Genomic DNA, 19,332 nt, shown 5'->3' on the forward strand with positions numbered 1-19,332 from the left:
TTTCATGGCTACAGTCACCGTCTGCGGTGATCTTGGAGACCAAGAAAGTAAAATCTGTCACTGCTTCCATTTCTTCCCCTTCTATATGCCAGGAGGTGATGGGGCCAGATGTCGTGATCTTAGTTTTTTTAATGTTAAGTTTCAAACCAGCTTTTGCACTCTCCACTTTCACCCTCAACAAGAGGCTCTTTAGATCTTCTTCGCTTTCTGCCATTAGGGTGGTATCGTCTGCGTATCTGAGGTTGTTGATAATTCTCCCGGCAATCTTAATTCCGACCTGCGATTCATCCAACCTGGCGTTTCTTATGATGTACTCTGCATATAAGTTAAATAATCAGGGCGACAATATGCAGCCTTGTCGTGCTCCTTTCCCAATTTTGAACCAGTCGGTTGTTCCATGTCCGGTTCTTACTGTTGCTACTTGTCCCTCGTACAGGTTTCTCAGGAGACAGGTAAGGTGGTCTGGTACTCCCATCTCTTTCAGAATTTGCCAGAGTTTGTTGTGATCCACACAATCAAAGGCTTCAGCGTAGTCAATGAAGCAGAAATAGACTTTTTCTGGAATTATCTTGCTGTATCGATGGTTCAGCGAACGTTGGCGACTGAGGAAGGCAATGGCAAACCACCCTGCTATAGTCTGCCATGAAAACGCCAGCACAAGCGGCGTCCCTCCAGGGGTCAGTAATGACCCGGTGCTTGCACAGGAGGAACCTTTCCTTTTTTTCCTTTTCCTCTGCCTCTTTGAAACCCAGCTTGTACTTCCGGTAGTTCTCGGTTCACATACTGCTGAAGCCTAGCTTGTAGGATTTTGAGCATCACCTTGCTGGCATGTGAAATGAGCGCAATTGTACGGTAGTTCGAACACTCTTTGGCATTGCCCTTCTTTGGAATTGGAATGTAAACTGACCTTTTCCAGTCTTGTGGCCACTGCTGAGTGTTCCAAATTTGTTGGCATATTGAGTGCAGCACTTTAACAGCATCATCTTTTAGGATCTTAAATAGCTCAGCTGGAATACTGTCATCTCCGCTAGCTTTGTTGTTAGTAATGCTTCCTAAGGCCCACTTGACTTCACTCTCGAGGATGTCCGGCTCAAGTTCAGTGAGCGCACTATCATGGCTATCAGGGACATTCAGATCTTTCCTGTATAGTTCTTCTATGTATTCTTTCCACCTCTTCTTAATCTCATCTGCTTATGTTAGTTCCCTGCCTTCTTTGTCCTTTATCATGCCTGTCTTTGCACAAAACGTTCCCTTGAGATCTCCGATTTTCTTGAAGAGATCTCTAGTCTTTCCCATTCTGTTGTTTTCCTCGATTTCTTTGCATTGTTCATTTAAGAAGGCCTTCTTCTCTCTCCTTGCTATTCTCTGGAACTCTGCATTCAGTTGGGTATATCTTCCCCTTTCTCCCTTGCTTTTCGCTTCCCTTCTTTCGTGAGCTACTTGTAAAGCCTCATCAGACAGCCACTTGGCTTTCTTGCATTTATTTTTCTTTGGGATGGATTGAGTTGCTGCCTCCTGAACAATGTGACGGACCTCCATCCATAGTTCCTCAGGCACTCTGTCTATCAGGTCTAATCCCTGAAATCTATTCCTCACCTCCACTGTATATTCATAAGGGATATGATTGAGGTCATACCTGAATGGGTTAGTGGTTTTCCCTACGTTCTTCAATTTAAGCCGAAATTTTGCAATAAGAAGCTCATGATCTGAGCCACAGTCAGCTCCAGGTCTTGTTTTTACTGACTGTATGGAGCTTCTCCATCTTTGGCTGCAAAGGACATAATCAATCTGATTTCGATATTGACCACGTGGTGATGTCCATGTGTAGAGTCGCCTCTTGCCCTCTTTAATTGACGACACAGTACAGGAGACACCCCTGAAACTCCTTGTCCTGCAGAAACCTCTTCCCAATTCCCATGGAAGGCTCCCATGGTCGAGAAGCAGGGGCCTCCACCATGGTTAGGTCTCTTGGCTGTTGAGACAGATCGGCTGTATCAGTCTCCTGGGTCTGCTCTCCTCCCGGCTGGCAAGCCACTGGGACGCCTGACGGAACTGAGTCCTCAGGCTCCTGGCTTCCCATGGCTGGGCCAGATTCTGCAGCGTCCCCTTCTGACTCAGAATCGGTGTCAGAGGCTATAGCTCCCCTGAGCTGGTCAGCGGAGGCTGGCGGCTCCGATTTTGGTGGGGCTGTGAACCCATTCTGGGTTTTAGTTAGAACCAGCCAGGACTCTAAAGATGCTATCCAAGGTGCTGAACCCTATCTGACAATGGAACCCATGACCTAGGGAGGTGGAGGCATTCCAGACGAGGCTGGACAGCCATCTGTCAGGGATGCTCTGACTTGGATTCCTGCGTTGAGCAGGGGGTTGGACTCAAGTCTCTTATAGGCTCCTTCCAACCCTACTATTCCATGATTTTATGATCCCCATAATGGCTACAGCACCTTGGATAGCACCCTTAGAGGTCGGTCTGGTTCGAAGTAAAACCCAGAATGGAATCACCACCCCTCTGAAACCGGAGCCACCCAGCCTCCAATGCGCATAGTGTTGTTTCCCTGACAGAATTCCAGCCTGATTTCAAGGGGACATTCTCCTTTTCCCACCCAGATTTCCCAACCATCCAAGTGAGGAAAGTGTTTCACTTCATAAATGATTAATTAAGACTCTTACAACACGCCTCCCCCCCCCCCCCCCGTTTATGGCTTTTGCATTTACTCTGGATACACTCTGATCTTGTTTGCTCAGAACAGAAGAGCGGTGCAGCTAGGTAATTTTTAGACTCTGAATGGTCTTATGGACCCCCCGTTAAGATAGCTGTGTGTCTTACTTCTGCTGAAGCACGCAACTAACATTTCTGTTCCCTGATTTACAACTGCTTCTACACTCCTGTTTGTCATTATAGAGCAATAACAGAACCGTTTGCCAACCTAAAAAATAAAATAAAATTGAGCATGTGCAGTTTTGCATTTTAAGCTCACTTAAATCACAGCATCATCAGAAGAACAACAGAAGGACATAGGAAGAGCCATGCTGGATCAGACCAAGGGTCCATCTAGACCAGCGCTCTGTTCACACAGTGGCCGACCAGCTGCCTACGGAAAACCCACAAGCAGGACATGAAGGCAACAGCACCCTCCTGCCCGTGTTCCCCAGCAACTGGTGTACATAGGCTCACTGCCTCTGGTACTGGAGGCAGCATAGAGCCATTAGGACTAGTAACCATTGATAGCCTTCTCCTCCAGGAATTTGTCTAACCTCCGTTTAAAGCCATCCAAATTGGTGGCCATCACTACGTCTTGTGTTAGTGAATTCCATACTTTGACTATGCACAGTGTGAAGAAGTCCTTCCTTTTATCTGTCCTGAATCGCCCACCAATCAGCTTCATGGGAAGACCCCTTTGGGTTCTAGTATTTTGAGAGAGGGAGAAATCTATTCTAGTGTTCTGGTAAGCTAGTACTATGTGAGAGGGACAATCCTATCCTTCCTTTCTTTGATACGGACTGCTGCTCTCGGACAACCTTGCACTCCAAGGCCATGAGGGGCCGAGGAGTGATTAATGAGAAAGAGTAGGCAGTGAAGGGTCCAACATGACATTGTTTAATTAGACATTATTGGAGAAAGTGGACAGAATGGGGAGATTAAAAAAAATGCTCTCAATGCAGGGTTTTGAGAAGCAAGACACACACACACAATATTATGCCACTATGGAAGCCCTTTGGCTTACAAAATACACCTCAAGCAGGCAGTGGTACTTATGGTTCTCTCCTTGTGGGAGTTCGGACTCATATGTCACTGGTGGCAAACTTAGTTCACAACAGGCCTAATCACAAGACTAATCGAAAAAGCTAGAAGATGTTGGCTTCAACAGGAGTTTAATGCCCAAGTAGAACTAACAACTGACTGCAGTACTCCAGTCATCTCGATCAAAGTTTCAATTTTGTTTTCAGCATTGATAGAGTTGGTTCCCTGTGAGGAATTTCTGTTGGTTGGTAAAGGTGTTTGGCTAGAAAACCCCCCTCTATAATTATTTCTACACTTCCCCTGGGTTTTCTGAATCTTTCGAAATGAAGGGCTGTGCTGACCCGAAAGATCTTTCCACATTCCCAGCATTGCTAAGATTTACACAGTTCCTCCCTATGTATGTTCTTTGATGCGATCTCATGCTTTTGCAATGACGGAAGCTCATTCCACACTCTCAACTTTTCTATTGCTTCTCCCCTGTGTGAATTCTTTGATGCAGTTTAAGGCTCATGTTATGACTGAAACTCTGTCCACACTCTGAGCATTTGTAGGGCTTTTCCCCTGTGTGGACCCTTTGATGTGATTTAAGGTTCATGCTGTGACTGAAACACTTTCCACATTCTGAGCATTGATAGGGCTTCTCCCCTGTGTGGACCCTTAGATGTGATTTAAGGTTCATGCTGTGACTGAAATTCTTTCCACATTCTGAGCATTGATAGGGCTTCTCGCCTGTGTGGACTCTTAGATGCGATTTAAGGTTCATACTATGACTGAAATGCTTCCCACACTCTGAGCATTGGTAAGGCTTCTCCCCTGTGTGGATTCTTTGATGTGATTTAAGATTCATGCTATGACTGAAACTTTTCCCACACTCTGAGCATTTGTAGGGTTTCTCCCCGGTGTGGATTCTTTGATGTGATTTAAGGTTTGCTTTATTACTGAAACTGTTCCCACACTCTGAGCATTTATAGGGCTTCTCTCCTGTCTGAATTCTTTGACGTTTGGTAAAGTATAACTGTGGACTGAAGGTTCTTCCACACTCAGAAGTTTTCAACAGTTTCTTCCTATTGTAAACAATCTTTTTATTTCCTTCAAGACATTCTTCTAGTATTGGAATTTCATGGAAGTCAGCTCCTTCAAGAGAAAAGGATCTTATCCCCCACATCTGTTTTCCTTCAGTTTTCCTTCTCTGCTGTTCATTGTCTTTGCTGATCTCCCTCCCATCAGCTGAAGGAATCAAAAGAGAATTCTGATCACAAAGGAACAGGACATAAGAACATAAGAAGAGCTATGCTAGATCAGACCAAGGGTCCATCTAGTCCAGCTTTCTGTTCACACAGTGGCCAACCAGCTGTCGACCGGGAACCCACAGGCAAGGCATGAGTGCAATAGCACCCTCCCACCCATGTTCCCCAGCAACTGGTGTACATAGGCTCACTGCCCCTGGTACTGGAGGTAGCTCATAGCCATCAGGACTAGTAGCCATTGGTAGCCTTTTCCTCCAGGAATTTGTCCAACCCCCTTTTGAAGCCATCCACATTGGTGGCCATCACTACATCCTGTGGTAGAGAATCCCATAGTTTAACTTTGCACTGTGTGAAGAAGGCTTTTATTTTATCTGTCCTGAATCTCCCACCAATCAGCTTCATGGGATGACCCCTTTGGGTTCTGGTATTTTGAGAGAGGGAGAAAAATGTCTCCTTATCCACTTCCTCCACACCACACATAATTTTGTATACCTCTATCATGTCCCCCCTTACGCTCCTTTTTTCCAGGCTAAACAAGCCCAGCTGTTGTAACCTTCCCTCATAGGGGAGATGCTCCAGCCCCTGGATCATTTTAGTTGCCCTTTTCTGCACTTTTTCCAGCTCTACAATATCTTTTTTTTTTTAGCTGTGGTGACCAGAATTGGATACAGTATTCCAAGTGTGGTCGCACCACAGATGTGTATAGGGGCAGTATGATATGGGCCGTTTTGTTCTCAATCCCTTTTCTAATTATGCCTAACATGGAGTTTGCCTTTTTTTACAGCGGCCGCACACTGGGTTGACATCTTCATTGAGCTGTCCACCACAAACCCAAGATCTCTTTCCTGATCGGTCATCTCTAGGACCTCAGATCTGGGAACAAAACCAATTAATTGCTGCTTGGACTAATACTAAAGCCAGCTTAAATAAAATAAATAAATAACAGACTGGGAAATACTTAGTTTGGAGATACGTCTTCCTGCAACCTCTTCAAAGTGATGCCCCCCCCTATAACTTTTAAAAAGACTCTACTTTCCCAAGAGCAGAGTATGTGTATGGGGGGTATATGTGAAGATTCCGAGGGAGCTGGAGTTCCAAGGTGGGGGGATGGAGCGGACGGACAAAAAAGGACAATTGGTGGGGAATGTGTAGGGAATAATACTATTGGTTCCCTGTTCATTTCACAGTAATTATGTGTATTTAAAAGTAAGAACATAAAAAGACCAAGGGTCCTTCTCATCCAGCATTCTGTTCACAAGTAAGACGTGAGTGCAACACCACCCTCCCACCCATGTTCCCCAGCAACTGGTGTACATAGGTTCACTGCCTCTGGTACTGGAGGTAGCTCTTAGCCATCAGGACTCGTAGCCATTGATAGCCTTCTCCAGGAATTTGTCCAACCTCCTTTTAAAGCCATCCAGATTGGTGGCCATCACTTCATCTTGTGATAGCAAGTTCCATACTTTAAGTATGTGTTGTGTGAAGAAGGACTTCCTTTTATCTGTTCTGAATCTCCTACCTGAACACCGAATTCTGAGCCTTATTGTTGCAGAGTATAATATATTCTAACTGGGAATTTTTTAATTGAGGGAGAAAGAGACCCCAGGTAGCTGTTCCCCATCAGAAAGGGACAACTGGTAAGGACTCTTGGAAAGTCTTACCCATATACTGCCTAAAACATTAAAATAGCCTCTGGTGATCAGTAGAATGGACAATCAGTGTGGTGTACAGAGCTTTAGGTACTTTGCATGCCTAAGACCATAAGTTCAGTCACTGGCATCTGCAGATGAAGGTACTCAAATAACACAGCTGGAAATTTCCACCTAAGACATTAGTTTTAGGTGGAATTAGTCTTAGGGCCTGATATTCTTAGTCTTAGGGCCTGATATTCAATAGAAATTTCCCCCTCTATTTGGACATCCCAGAGTGCAGGACATGGAATAATGGGCTCAAGTTACAGGAAGCCAGATTCCAGCTGAACATCAGGAAAAATGTCCTGACTGTTAGAGCAATATGGCAATGGAAACAATTACCCAGGGGGGTGGTGGGCATCTCCCATGCTGGAGGCATTCAGTATGAGGCTGGACAGCCATTTGTCGGGGATGCTCTGACTTGGATTCCTGCATTGAGCAGGGGGTTGGACTCAATTGTCTTTTGGGCCCCTTCCAACCCCACTGTTCTATGATTCTATGAAGAACTGAGCATGGAGGGACTGAAACTGGTTTCAATCTAGTTATGTCTGTAGGAATGAAAAAGTAGAAGACAAATGCTATTTGGGGCTGCATTAATAGAAGTATAGCTTCCTAATCCTATGAAGTACTAGTTCCCCTCTACTCAGCACTGGTTAGGCCTCATCTGGAGTACTGTGTCCAGTTCTGGGCACCACACTTGAAGAAGGATGCCGACAAACCGGAGAGGGTTCAGAGGAGGGCAACAAAGATGATCAGGGGACTGGAAACAAAGCCCTATGAGGAGAGACTGAAAGAACTGGGCATGTTTAGCCTTGAGAAGGCTGAGGGGAGATATGGTAGCGCTCTTCAAGTACTTGCAAGGTTGTCACAGGGAGGGAGGCCCGGATGTCTTCTCGATCATCCCAGAGTGCAGGACACGGAATCATGGGCTCAAGTGACAGGAAGCCAGACTCCAGCTGAACATCAGGAAAAATTTCCTGACTGTTAGAGCAATATGACAAGGGAACCCATGATGTAGGAAGGTGGTGGGCTCTCCCACACTGGAGGCATTCAAGATGAGGCTGGAATCTGTCAGGGGTGCTTTGACTTGGACTCCTGCATTGAGCAGGGGGTTGGACTCAATTGTCTTATAGGCCCCTTCCAACCCTACTGTTCTGTGATTCTATGACTGAAATTACTCCTATTCCAGTTGTCCCCCCAGTGATTCTCCAACAGATCTCTCCAACAGATCTCTCAAAAGGGTGACATTTAGCCAGAAGAAATGTCTGCCAGAAGAATGCACAGCCTGATATGCCTGAGAAAGGATCCCACCACATATAGGGCTCAATCTTATGCTTGTGTAGACAGAAAAAAGTCCTACAACTCCCAGCATTCCCCAGCCACCATGGTTGGCTAGGGAATGCTGGGAGTTGTAGGACCTTCTTCTGTCAAAACATGCATAGGATTGCACCCGTAAGCACCTACCTCCTGATCTCTCCCGTTCCACAGTACCCTCGACAAATGGATCTTCTCCTTCTTTCTGCCAGAAGATGTGGTCAGATCTGGGAACCAGAAGCCCTTTTTAAAGAGGAGAGAAGCAGAGAAATCACTCTGGGGAGTTCCAACGATAGCAAACATACAGAGGTTCAAAAACAGCCAGGTTGAAGCCTCCCCAACAGATCAAAAGAAGGATGGCAATATACTGGGAACTCCTGCATGTAGGAACGCAGCAGGAAGGAACATAGGAAGCCTTATGCTGACTCAGGCCATTGGTCCATCTAGCCCAGTATTGTCAACACGGACTGGCAGCAGCTGTCCGGGAGAAGCCGGGGATCGAACTTGGGACCTTCTGCCTGCCAAGCATGTGCTCTATCACACTGAGCTATGGCCCCTCCCATAAGGTTACTGCTTGGAATAAGAAGCATCAGTCAGTCTATTTCTTGGCTATACCACAAGTGAGAGAAAAAACAGCTTGGAGGAAGGGCCCTCTTGGAACATCCTGCTCCCTCCAAAGTTGAATCAATGCAGTTCCTTGGATAGTCTGAGTCCATCGACAGGGGCTATAAGATGGCCATCAGGGAAGAGGTGAAGAGACTCCACAAACCTGCCAGCTCAGAAGAGGAGGGTGAGAGTCTTTTGCCATTACTTTTATGGATTTACACAGGGATAGCCATATGAGTCTGTTGCACAAAACCAGCAAAGAGTCCTGTGGCACCTTCCAGACTCTCACATTTATTCCAGCATAAGCTTTCATGGACAGGCGTTTGTGGCTGAGGGTAACCCTTGATGCATTTGATGAAGTGGACAATGTCCAGAAAAGCTTATGCCAGAATAAGGGCGCAATCCTATGGCTGCTAGACAGTGGCTGGACAGCCACAGGATTATTCAGCGTTCAGGAATAGCGGTGTTCCCAGAAAACTGCCTTCCCGCCCCTGCCGCCTCGTATGAGACGCGGCTTGTTCCCGACTCCGTGCTCATAAGAGCAGTGTGGAGCGTGGGAAAAGGGGGAGTTCCCAGGGGCACGGAGGGGATGGCAGAAGCGTTGTAACAACGCTTCCTATACGCCATCTGGCCTCTCCCCGTTCTGGCTAGACAGCCGATATCGGCCATCTAGCTGCTAATGCAGGGCAGCCGGAATGCGGAGGAGAAGGTCCCCTCTGCGCTCTGCCTGCCCTGCATTGGATAGTCAGTCGCCTCCGAGTTTGGAGGCAGCCAACCATCCCCACTGGATTGCGCCCTAAATGTATTAGTCTTTAAGGTGCCTCAAGATTTTATTTATTTCTATTTCATTTCATTAGCCGAAGCTCTCTGGGCGGTTCAGAAAAATTAAAGCCAAAAAGCACAGGATAAAACAATATAAAATATAAAAGCATTATAACCACAATTAAAACAACGAAGACTCTTAGGGAGCAATCTTATGGCCGCTAGTCAGCCATAGGATACCTGGTTTTCCCTGCGCTCCGAGGTCGGTTCCTGGAGAACCAACCTTCCCCCACTTCTGCACTGCCTCGCAAGCAGCACGAACAGCCTCATGCTCTGCGCTCACAAGAGGAGCATGGAGTGGCCCAAACGGGGCGTTTCAGGGCAAGGAAGGCGGAAATGTCGGCACGACACATCCTATGTGTCGTCCGGCAGCCTCCTCCCCTGCACCGCCTTCCTGTGGCTAGACAGCCGAAATCAGCTGTCTAGCCGCAAATTCAGGGCAGGAGAAGCATGGAGGGAACGATCCCCTCTGCGCTTCTCCTGCCCTGCATTGGATAGGCACTCGCCTCTGAGTTCGGAGGCAGCCGCCTATCTGCATAGGATTGCGCCCTTAGTTGTTTTTATGGTTTTATGTGGGCTGCAGCTGGAATAGCAACTAATACATTTTTTGAATAATAGAATATCCCAGGAACACAGACCAGCCATTTTTGTCAATCTATCAATCAGCCAAGGGAAAGAGGAAACCTTACCTAGAGGGGCTAGATTTCCACAGATCTCCTCCATGACTCCCCTGTGCAGAGCCCTCTGGCCTGGATCCAGCAGAGCCCACTCCTCCTCTCTGGAATACCCAGCCACCTTCTCAAAGGTCAAGAAGAAGAAGAAGAAGAAGAAGAAAACATTTCATCCTAGCAGATAATGTAACAACCCAAGAAGACAGTAAAGATGAGCTGGTTGCAGGATCCAAAGCGTCTTTGGTCACGTGCAAAGCTTTCTTACTGCGCAGCTTTGACTGAAGCAAAGACAGGGACTTTTTTCAAGGTCAGGAAGATTTGCAGTGGAAAACCCAACCATAGGAAGCTGCCTTATATTGACCCTTGGTCCATCTAGCAGTGTGGTCGATACTGACTGGCAGGGACAGATCTCCAGGGTTTCAGGCAGGATTCTTCCCTAGCCCTACCTGGAGATGCCAGGGATCGAACCCGGGACCTTCTGCATGCAAAGCAGGTCCTCTACCACTGAGCTATGGTCCCTCTCCTTTATCCCTTAGGATCCCTCCCCTACCTGTCCTGACTTCACAGCGACCATGTCTAAGCCAGCAGAAAGAGACGAAGGCCTAGAAGGAACACCCAGTGTCATTTCACTCTCCCTCAGTGTCGTTCTGTTTCCTGCAAGGAAGACAAAGAAGGCGGGAAAATATTTTATATTTGATGCACGTCTTGCGTTTTAGTTCCTCAGTCAAGCTTTCTCCACATAGCTTTTGGGCATCATTCAAAGTGCTGGTTTGCATTTCTATCACGTCTTAATCTGTTGAAACAAGACTCCCTTTTAAATATGTTAGAGAGGCTGGAGAGAACAGTGTCTTCCCACGTAAATGCTCAAGAACATAAAAGCAGCTCATGGAACTCAGGCATAAGAGAGAGAAGGAGACCATGTTTGAATATGCCCTGCTAATCCTTACCCAGGAACCTGGGGCCTCCGTCAGCCTCCTGCATGATCCCCCTGAACATCGGCATTTGTGTGGTGTCTGCTGGAACACCCTTTGCCTCAGGGAAACCCGTGGCCGTCTGGGCTCCCATCCCCTGCACCTGAAAGAAGAGTGAAGAGTTCATGCAAGGAAGGGGAAGAGGTATTAGGTAAAGGAGCCTTCCCCAACCTGTTGCCTCCCAGATGTGTTGGACTACAACTCCCATCACGACCCAGACAACCTTGTTGTAAACCTTTTCTTCCTGCCAAAACCTTCAACACCTCCACAGGCGAGCCCACAGGGATCTGTGGGTTGGGTCTAATAATGCAACCCGGGCATTAGGAAAGGAGCAGAACGAGACATTTTAAAGTCCCTTCTGAAACCAACTGGGAGGAGAGGGAGAAGCTCCCAGATGTTCCCAACGCTTGGAAACTTTGGCTGTTAGCACAGCCGTTTTGGTGTCTACAACCGCTAATCGAGAAGGGGATCTCCACGACAAAGGAAGGAGAAGTGAATGGTGGCTTACCCGGATTTGTCAAGGAATCGGCTTTGGTCCGCACAGGGCTCCATGAACGAGTGCTCTGCACCTTTATAAGTCGCTTCTCAGGCACATACTTCTGGGTGGGGTGAGGGGATTGGAACTGAACGTCATCAGATTTGCAAGGGCTGCTCAGCCAATGAGAGAGCCTCCCTCCTCCAGCCTCTACCCCCTTTTCTCCTTCTCCCTGAAGCTCAACCAATGAGAGAGCCTCCCTGCCCCCCTGGCCCAGGCTCTACCCCCTTCCTCCTTCCCCATTAAGCTCCCGCTGTGTGATGCTGCAAAGGATCAAAGGTGCAGATTAGTTACTTCCTACAAGCAATGAACCAAACATCAAAGAAATGCAGCTTCGAGATCGAGCTTCACAGCCTTCAGGGGAATTACTCAGTGTTCTAAGGCTCCTAAGTGCGCTACTTCGATTGATGGGAATTTCAGTAACTTCGGGAGTGTGCTTCTAGGGAACAAGCCTCACTGACAACAGTGGGAAGTTACTTCTGAGTAGACACAAGTTGATTTGTGCTGGGAAACACCCCTTGACCGGGGTCACGGTGAGAGGCACACCCATGGCCAGGGCTAGCGTACCCAAGGTCAATGAGGGTGTCGGGGTACACAACAACTATAGCGTGGAGAAAGGAAAAGAACTGGACTGAAAGTAGTCTCAGGAAATCTGGTTTTTCTGCGAATAGCTCCAGGGTGGCTATGGGATGGCCATGACGTCACGTGCCCCAGACAACCTCCAAACGGAGCCAGCTCACAGCAAATTGACCCTGGAGACACCCCCTGTTCTGCTGGGATGACTGTGACGGGAATATTGCAACCTCGTCTACAAGTTACGGGAAGGGGGCAGTGTTGCAGTTAGTTAGTTCATGGGAATTTTGACCACAGCCAGCCTTAGGATCTCTATAGCCTACAGTGTGGTTTCCTGTGATTTCTCCCCCCCCTCCCCACCTTCCACCATTGCTGGGAGCATGTATGTTTGCTCTTCTGTTCCTGCCTGTGGAATGGAACACAAAACGGTCTGAACAAACTCTTTTTTGAAACTCTACGCTGTACCTGCACTGTATATGCAAGAATATTGTGAGAAAACTGTTTTTCTTTCCTTCACTGAAGAAGAGTGTGGTCTCCTTGTTATAAAATAGCTTGTGAGCACGTGGGACTGGTAAACGCTCATTCTGTTTTGCCTTTTTGTTTTTTTTCTCTGCTGCCTTTCCAAAAGGAGGCATCATTGCTAAATAATCCCATCAGTCTGTACTGCTGGCTGAGGAAAGATCCCTTCTTTCCCTGGAACTTCACAACCCCCTTCAGTTGTCTCGCCATCCCCCAAGGATGGCCTGCGCCACCTATTCAGAACCACTATCCTGTGGGGGTTGAGTCACTCCTTCCTAGGGTCAAATCTAGAAGAAGATGAACGACTGATGGGGATGTTTTTGTTGAAAGCATCTGCCCCTTCTTGGTACCAGGACAAAACACGCTCACCTGCTCTTCTCCCACCTGGCTGAGAAGAAACCCTTCTGCCAGGGCCACTGCCTGGGAACTGGTCACTGGCTCATACTCTCTGACCCAGCTCTCCATCTCCGGGGGCAAGACTTTCAGGAACTGCTCCAGGATCACCAGATCCACCATCTGAGCTTTCGTGTGCCTTTCTGGCTTCAGCCACTGGTGACAAAGTTGATGGATTCGGCTGCAAACCTCTCGGGGCCCCTCGGCCTCCTGGTAACAAAACGCCCTGAAGCTCTTGTGTTGTTCTGCCCAGCTAGTGTTGCTCCCACCCATGATCCTCTGCACTGTTCTTTCCCAGAATTCCCCACCGCTGTGAGCCTCAGTGACGTCAAAGCTTCTTCCTGCTTCCTCTTCCATCTTCACTCTTTGCTTAATGTCTTTGCTCTGTGGCCAATTTCTTTCTTATGGCAAATGGGTGCGGTTATTAAGCCTAGCAGAGCGAAGAGCTTGTAAGGGGTGCGAATGATTATGCTCTTGAGGCTGGAAGGTACTTTTCAAGGAACAGCAGCCGATTCTGGGCAGCAACCAAGCTTCTCTCTATAAGAAAGGCAGACAAAGGTTGAGGAGACGCAAAGGTGGATCCTGCATCACAGCCCCACAGACCAAAAACCCACATCAGGTTTGGAACGACAACGCACAGCACCCAGCCCACTGGTCCATCCCCAACAACGTCTTGTAGAACAGCCTTCTCCATCCGAGTACCCTCCAGATATTTTGGACTACAAGTCCCGAAATTCCTGACCATTGACCATGCTGGCTGAGGCTGATGGGAGTTGAAGTCCAAAACATCGGGAGGGCACCAGCTTGGAGAAGGTTGCAAAAGCAACACAGAGTTGGAAGGGTCCCTGGAGGTCATCTTCTTCAACCCTCTGCTTAATTGTTCTAAATTTCCGTGCACCACCTTGATGGCATTTTAGCAAGAGAGCCAGTGTGGTGTAGTGGCGAAACTGCTGGACTGGGAGCCGGGAGATCCGGGTTCTAGTCCCCACTCAGCCATGGAAGCTCACTGGGTGACTTTGGGCCAGTCACAGACTCTTAGCCCAACCTACCTCACAGGGTTGTTGTTGTGAGGCTAAAATGGAGAGGGGGAGGATTATGTACGCCGCCTTGGGTTCCTCAAAGAGGAAAGATGGGATATCGATGAAATAAATAAATACATACATACATACATACACACACCTTAATAATAAATAAATAAATAAATAAATAAACGCAACTGCAGCATCCCTGACAGATGGCTGTCCAGCCTCTGTTGAAATACCTTCAGTGAAAGAGAAGCCATTGCCTCCAGAGGCAGTTGTCTATTCCACCACTGAACAGCCCTAGCCATAAGGACATTTCTGCTAATGTTTAGCCCAAATCTGCTTCCCTGCATTCATCACCCGTTGCTTCTAGTCCTATGCTAGGAAGCAACAGAGAACAAGCCTGCTCCGTCTTCTCCATGACAGCCTTTCAGATATTTGAAGACCTCTATTATGTCTCCCCTCAATCTTCTCTCCTCTTTCTCTATTCCCCCCGCCCCCAAAATAGCTGCGTAAGCCAGAACTCCCAGCCGGATCGTCTCTCCTTCAACATGCTGTATCAATGTAAACTGGGTTGAAACCGGTTTTGTTTACTTAGGTTACCGGTTTACTTAGTCCTACTTAGAGTAGACCCACTGAAATGAATGAGACTCAAGTTAGTCATGAAGGAGACTTAAATTAGCCATAGAATCATAGTATTCATTCATTTCAATGGGTCCATTCTAAGTAGGACTTATGTTGGATTTTACCCAGTGTATCCAGATTCACAGGACAGGGTCTTGAGTTCTGCCCCTAGGAATATTTATTTATTTTATTTGCACCCCGCCTTTCTACCACAACAATAGCACCCAAGGCAGCTTACATAACCAATTAAAATTGATTAAAACAATAAAACAATACTTTCAAATACAATAAAAAACATAACAATTTCAGGAGAAAGGTATTATTAAAAATGGCACCCAACCCACCACACCCACTTACAGGCTAATGGCCTTCTTAATAAAGCTGCCTTTGCTGACAGGCAGAAGGATAACAGAGAGGGAGCAAAGCTAGCCTCCCTTGGGAGGGAATTGCACAGCCTGGGAGTAGCCACCAAAAAGGCCTTCTCTTGGGTTGCCACCAAATGTACCACTTAAGGCAGGGCTCTTGAAAGAAGGGCCTCTCCAGGAGATCTTAGGAGAGACTGATCAGGTGTGGACGTAGTGAAGGGACCCTGCATAAGAACATAAGAAGAGCCCTGCTGGATCAGACCGAAAGGCCACACCTAAAAAGATATTGTAGAGCTGGAAAAGGTGCAGAACAGGGCAACTAAAATGACCCAGGGGCTGGAGCATCTCCCCTGTGAGAGGAGGTTACAACAGCTGGGATTCTTTAGCTTGGAGAAAAAGGAGGGTAACGGGATAGAGGTGTACAAAATTATGCCTGGTGTGGAGACCGTGGATAGGGAGGCATTTTTCTCCCTCTCTCAGAATAGTAGAACCCAAAGGGGTAACCCCATGAAGCTGATGAGTGGGAGATTCAGGACAGATAAAAGGAAGACAATGGAACCAATTACCTGGGGAGGTGGTGGGCTCTCCCACACTGGAGGCATTCAAGACGAGGCTGGACAGCCATCTGTCAGGGATGCTCTGACTTGGATTCCTGCACTGAGCAGAGGGTTGGACTCGATGGCCTTGTAGGCCCCTTCCAACCCTACTATTCTATGATTCTATAAAGGACTCCTTCACACAGCGCAGTTAAACTATGGAACTCACGACCACAGGATGTAGCGATGGCCACCAATTTGGATGGCTTTAAAAGCGGGTTGGACAAATTCCTGGACAAAAAGGCTATCAATCGCTATCAGTCCTGATGGCCATGTGCTACCTCCAGTAGCAGAGGCAGGGAGCCAATGTACACCAGTTGCTGGGGAACATGGGTGGGAGGGTGCTGTTGTGCTCATGCCCTGCTTGTGGGTTTCCCGTGGGCATCTGGCTGGCCACTGTGTGAACAGGATGCTGGACTAGACGGGCCCTTGGTCTGATCCAGCAGGGCTCTTCTTATGTTCTTATGCCTATCTAGTCTGGTGTTCTGTTCACATGGAGGCCAACCAGATGCCCGTGGGAAGCTCCCAACAGGACTTCCATTGTCCCATTTCCAAAATGTCCACCCATCTGCCCGCCAAACCTTTTCCCCTCCTCCCCACCATTTTAGCCAGGTTAATTACTGATCTTGTTTGTGGGATGTGTGTGTGTGTGTGTGTGTGTGTCTTATCCTCCTAGTTGGATCTAAGGACTGCCAAATCAGACAAGGAAAAGGGGGTGATGCTTTGGGGGGATGTTACAGGTGGGAAGACGCCCCATGATGCGGATTCTGGTGGAGGGACCCTGCATGGAGTCGGCTCCCACACATCCCACTCCCTTTGGGGTGAAAATGAGGGTGACGGAGGACCAGGAGGGATCTCTCTCTCCCTCCCTGCCTATGGTACCATTTAATGGCTGCACTTTGCCCCCGCTTCTCTGCCAAAGCACTTATTTCTTATATTTTTAAATTTTATTTATTGCATTTCTGTACCGCCGAATAGCTGCAGCTCTCTGGGATGTTCACAACAATGAAAGCCAGAAAATGCAACATGATAAAATATAATATAAAAGTTTAAAACTAAAAAAAATCCCAAATAAAACCTAGCAGCAGTGCAAAGATTTAAAAAAACAGTAACAGATTTACAACAGAAGCAGAAAGACAAAAATGCCAGGGAAAACACGGAGGTCTTCTCCGGACGCTGGCTGGGGCACGCTGGGAGTTGTAGGCCTTTTTTCTGTCTAAACATGCATAGGATCGCGCCCTAAAATGCTCAAAAGCTGGGAAAATAGAAAAGGTCTTCACATGGCACCGAAAGGAGTACAACGTGGGCGCCAGGTGAACCTCTCTACAGAATTCATTCCACAGCCGGGGTGCCACAGCAGAAAAGGCCCTCTTCTTGGTAGCCACCCGCCTCACTTCCTTTGGCAGGGGCTCACGGAGAAGGACCTGCTGGGGATGATCTTAGGGTCCAGGCAGGCTCATATGAGAGCAGGCTATCCTTCAGATAACCTGGCCTCAAGCCGTTAAGGGCTTCGAATGTTAAGACCAGCGCTTTGAATCGGGCCAGGACATGGACTGGCAGCCAGTACAGCTGGAAAAGTACTGGCGTAATATGAGCTCGTTGTCCAGTCCCTGTTAACAATCTCGCTGCCCTATTTTGGACCAGCTGAAGTTTCCAGACCGTTTTCAAGGGCAGCCCCACGTAGAACACATTGCAGTAATCCAGACGAGAGGTTACCAGAGCATGGGTAACTGTAGCTAGGCTATCTCTGTCCAGATCAGGACATAATTGGTGGATCACCTGTGCCTCGACTAACAATGCAGGATCCAAGAGCATCCCCGAACAACGAACCCGAAACCACGAAACCTGCAGCCCACCGCCCCGGCTTGCATTTCTCACCCTCCAGCGCAGCCCCCCAGACTCCCCTGAAAACACTCTGCACTCACCAGGTCCCCTTGGAGGTGGCTGATGCTACAAGTGGGAAAATCAAAAGCTACTTTTCTATGAGAAAGGGGGGAGGGGGAGGAAGTGCTTCTTTTCTTTCATTCTTTGTCTTTTCTGTCTAGGAATCAGGTCTCCCTCGCTTTAACCCTTGCATCGTCTCAACAACTGGATGCACAAAGGATGGACCTTTTGAATCTGTGCCGCGCTGGAGAGAAAATCCAGTGTCTGGCAATGGAGGTGTTGACATTGAGACCCTCACTCATGATTCAATCATCAGTCTGTCTCCATTTTTCTCCCCCAAATGTGCCTCCCTCTGCTTGAGCAATCCTCAGCCCCTGAAATTCCTGTCCTTGTCTTGGTGACCTTTATCAACACCCATCCTGTTTTAAAAACAACCGCCATCTGCTTATTTGAATTGAATTCTCTTGATTGCTAAAAGCGAAAAGCCATCACAATTTGATATATTTAAAATAAAATACAAATAGGACAATAAGCTAAAGTGGAATACCGTAAAAGTAGTAAGGTAAGATACAGTAAGGTTGCAATCCTATGCATGTTTAGACAGGAAAAAAAGTCCTACATCTCCCAGCGTGGCCCAACCAGCCATGGGCACCGCACTTAAAGAAGGATGCAGACAAACTGGAGAGGGTTCATAGGAGGGCAACGAAGATGATCAGGGGACTGGAAACAGAGCCCTGTGAGGAGAGACTGAAGGAACTGGGCATGTTTAGCCTTGAGAAGGCTGAGGGGAGATATGAGAGAGCTTGTCAAGTACTTGAAAAGTTGTCACAGGGAGGAAGGCCAGGATCTCTTCTCAATCATCCCAGAATGCAGGACATGGAATCATGGGCTCTGGTTACAGGAAACCAGATTCCAACATCAGGGAAAGCTTCCTGACTGTTAGAGCAATAGACAATGGAACCGATTACCTAGGGAGGTGGTGGGCTCTCCCACCCTGGAGGCATTCAAGACGAGGCTGGACAGCCATCTGTCAGGGATGCTTTGACTTGGATCCCTGCACTGAGCAGGCTAATCAATGGCCTTATAGGCTCCTTCCCAACCATAGTCGTAGTTCTGTGATTCTACGACTTTTTCCCGACTAAACATGCATAGGATTTGCACCTAAAAATGGTAAACTGAAGAGTAAAAAGAGTATAAAAATGCAAGATCGCATTGACATGGCTCAAAAGCTCCCCAACAGGATACTACGCCGACACATATAAAGGAGAACGACGTTTATATGGGCCCCACATTGGGATGCAATTATGTGCGTTTTTGGTGCCTAGCTCTTAACTTACTTGCAGCCAGGGCAACCAGAGCAGTAATATATACCTTATTACCAGCCAACAAGATACAGATCTGATCAAGCTGCCTTGGGTTCCTTGCAAGAGGAAAAAAGGCGGGATATAAATGCAATAAATAGAATAACATTTGATCAAGGGGAGATTGATTAGATAAAGAGCAGAGAATGTATTCCAGGAATTTTTCTCTAGGGGAGGTATATAGAGGGCATCATAGCAAATGATGTTGAATGTCCTCCACTTCCCCCGAGTCACAGATGCAGAGTCTGGTGCACAGGAATATTATTAAATCCTCCTTCCAAATAGGTTGAGGGCATACCCTGAAAGCGCAGAGCTGTAAATGCTCTTCTGAGTGGTGCCGGCGTAAGTTTAGTAAAATACTGCTCCAGCCCGAAAGACACCGTCTATTTATTTATTA

General features: G+C 47.5%; 1 protein-coding gene across 1 annotated transcript in view; it reads right to left on the minus strand.

The window, feature by feature from the left end:
• The window catches only part of LOC146356522 (uncharacterized), a 29,327-nt gene extending 11,653 nt beyond the window's left edge, over positions 1-17,674 (minus strand). The window contains 8 exon segments of the mRNA XM_084830159.1: positions 2,827-2,885; positions 4,083-4,968; positions 8,144-8,236; positions 10,111-10,219; positions 10,643-10,746; positions 11,040-11,166; positions 13,060-13,620; positions 17,616-17,674. Coding sequence (XP_084686285.1) covers positions 2,827-2,885; positions 4,083-4,968; positions 8,144-8,236; positions 10,111-10,219; positions 10,643-10,746; positions 11,040-11,166; positions 13,060-13,440 — 1,759 coding nt within the window. The 5' untranslated portion in view covers positions 13,441-13,620; positions 17,616-17,674.
• Positions 17,675-19,332: the final 1,658 nt, after the last annotated feature.

The sequence above is a fragment of the Heloderma suspectum genome, chromosome 2, assembly GCF_057233095.1.
Source record: "Heloderma suspectum isolate Gila_16-S chromosome 2, 16-S_ref, whole genome shotgun sequence".
Lineage (NCBI taxonomy): Eukaryota > Metazoa > Chordata > Lepidosauria > Squamata > Helodermatidae > Heloderma > Heloderma suspectum.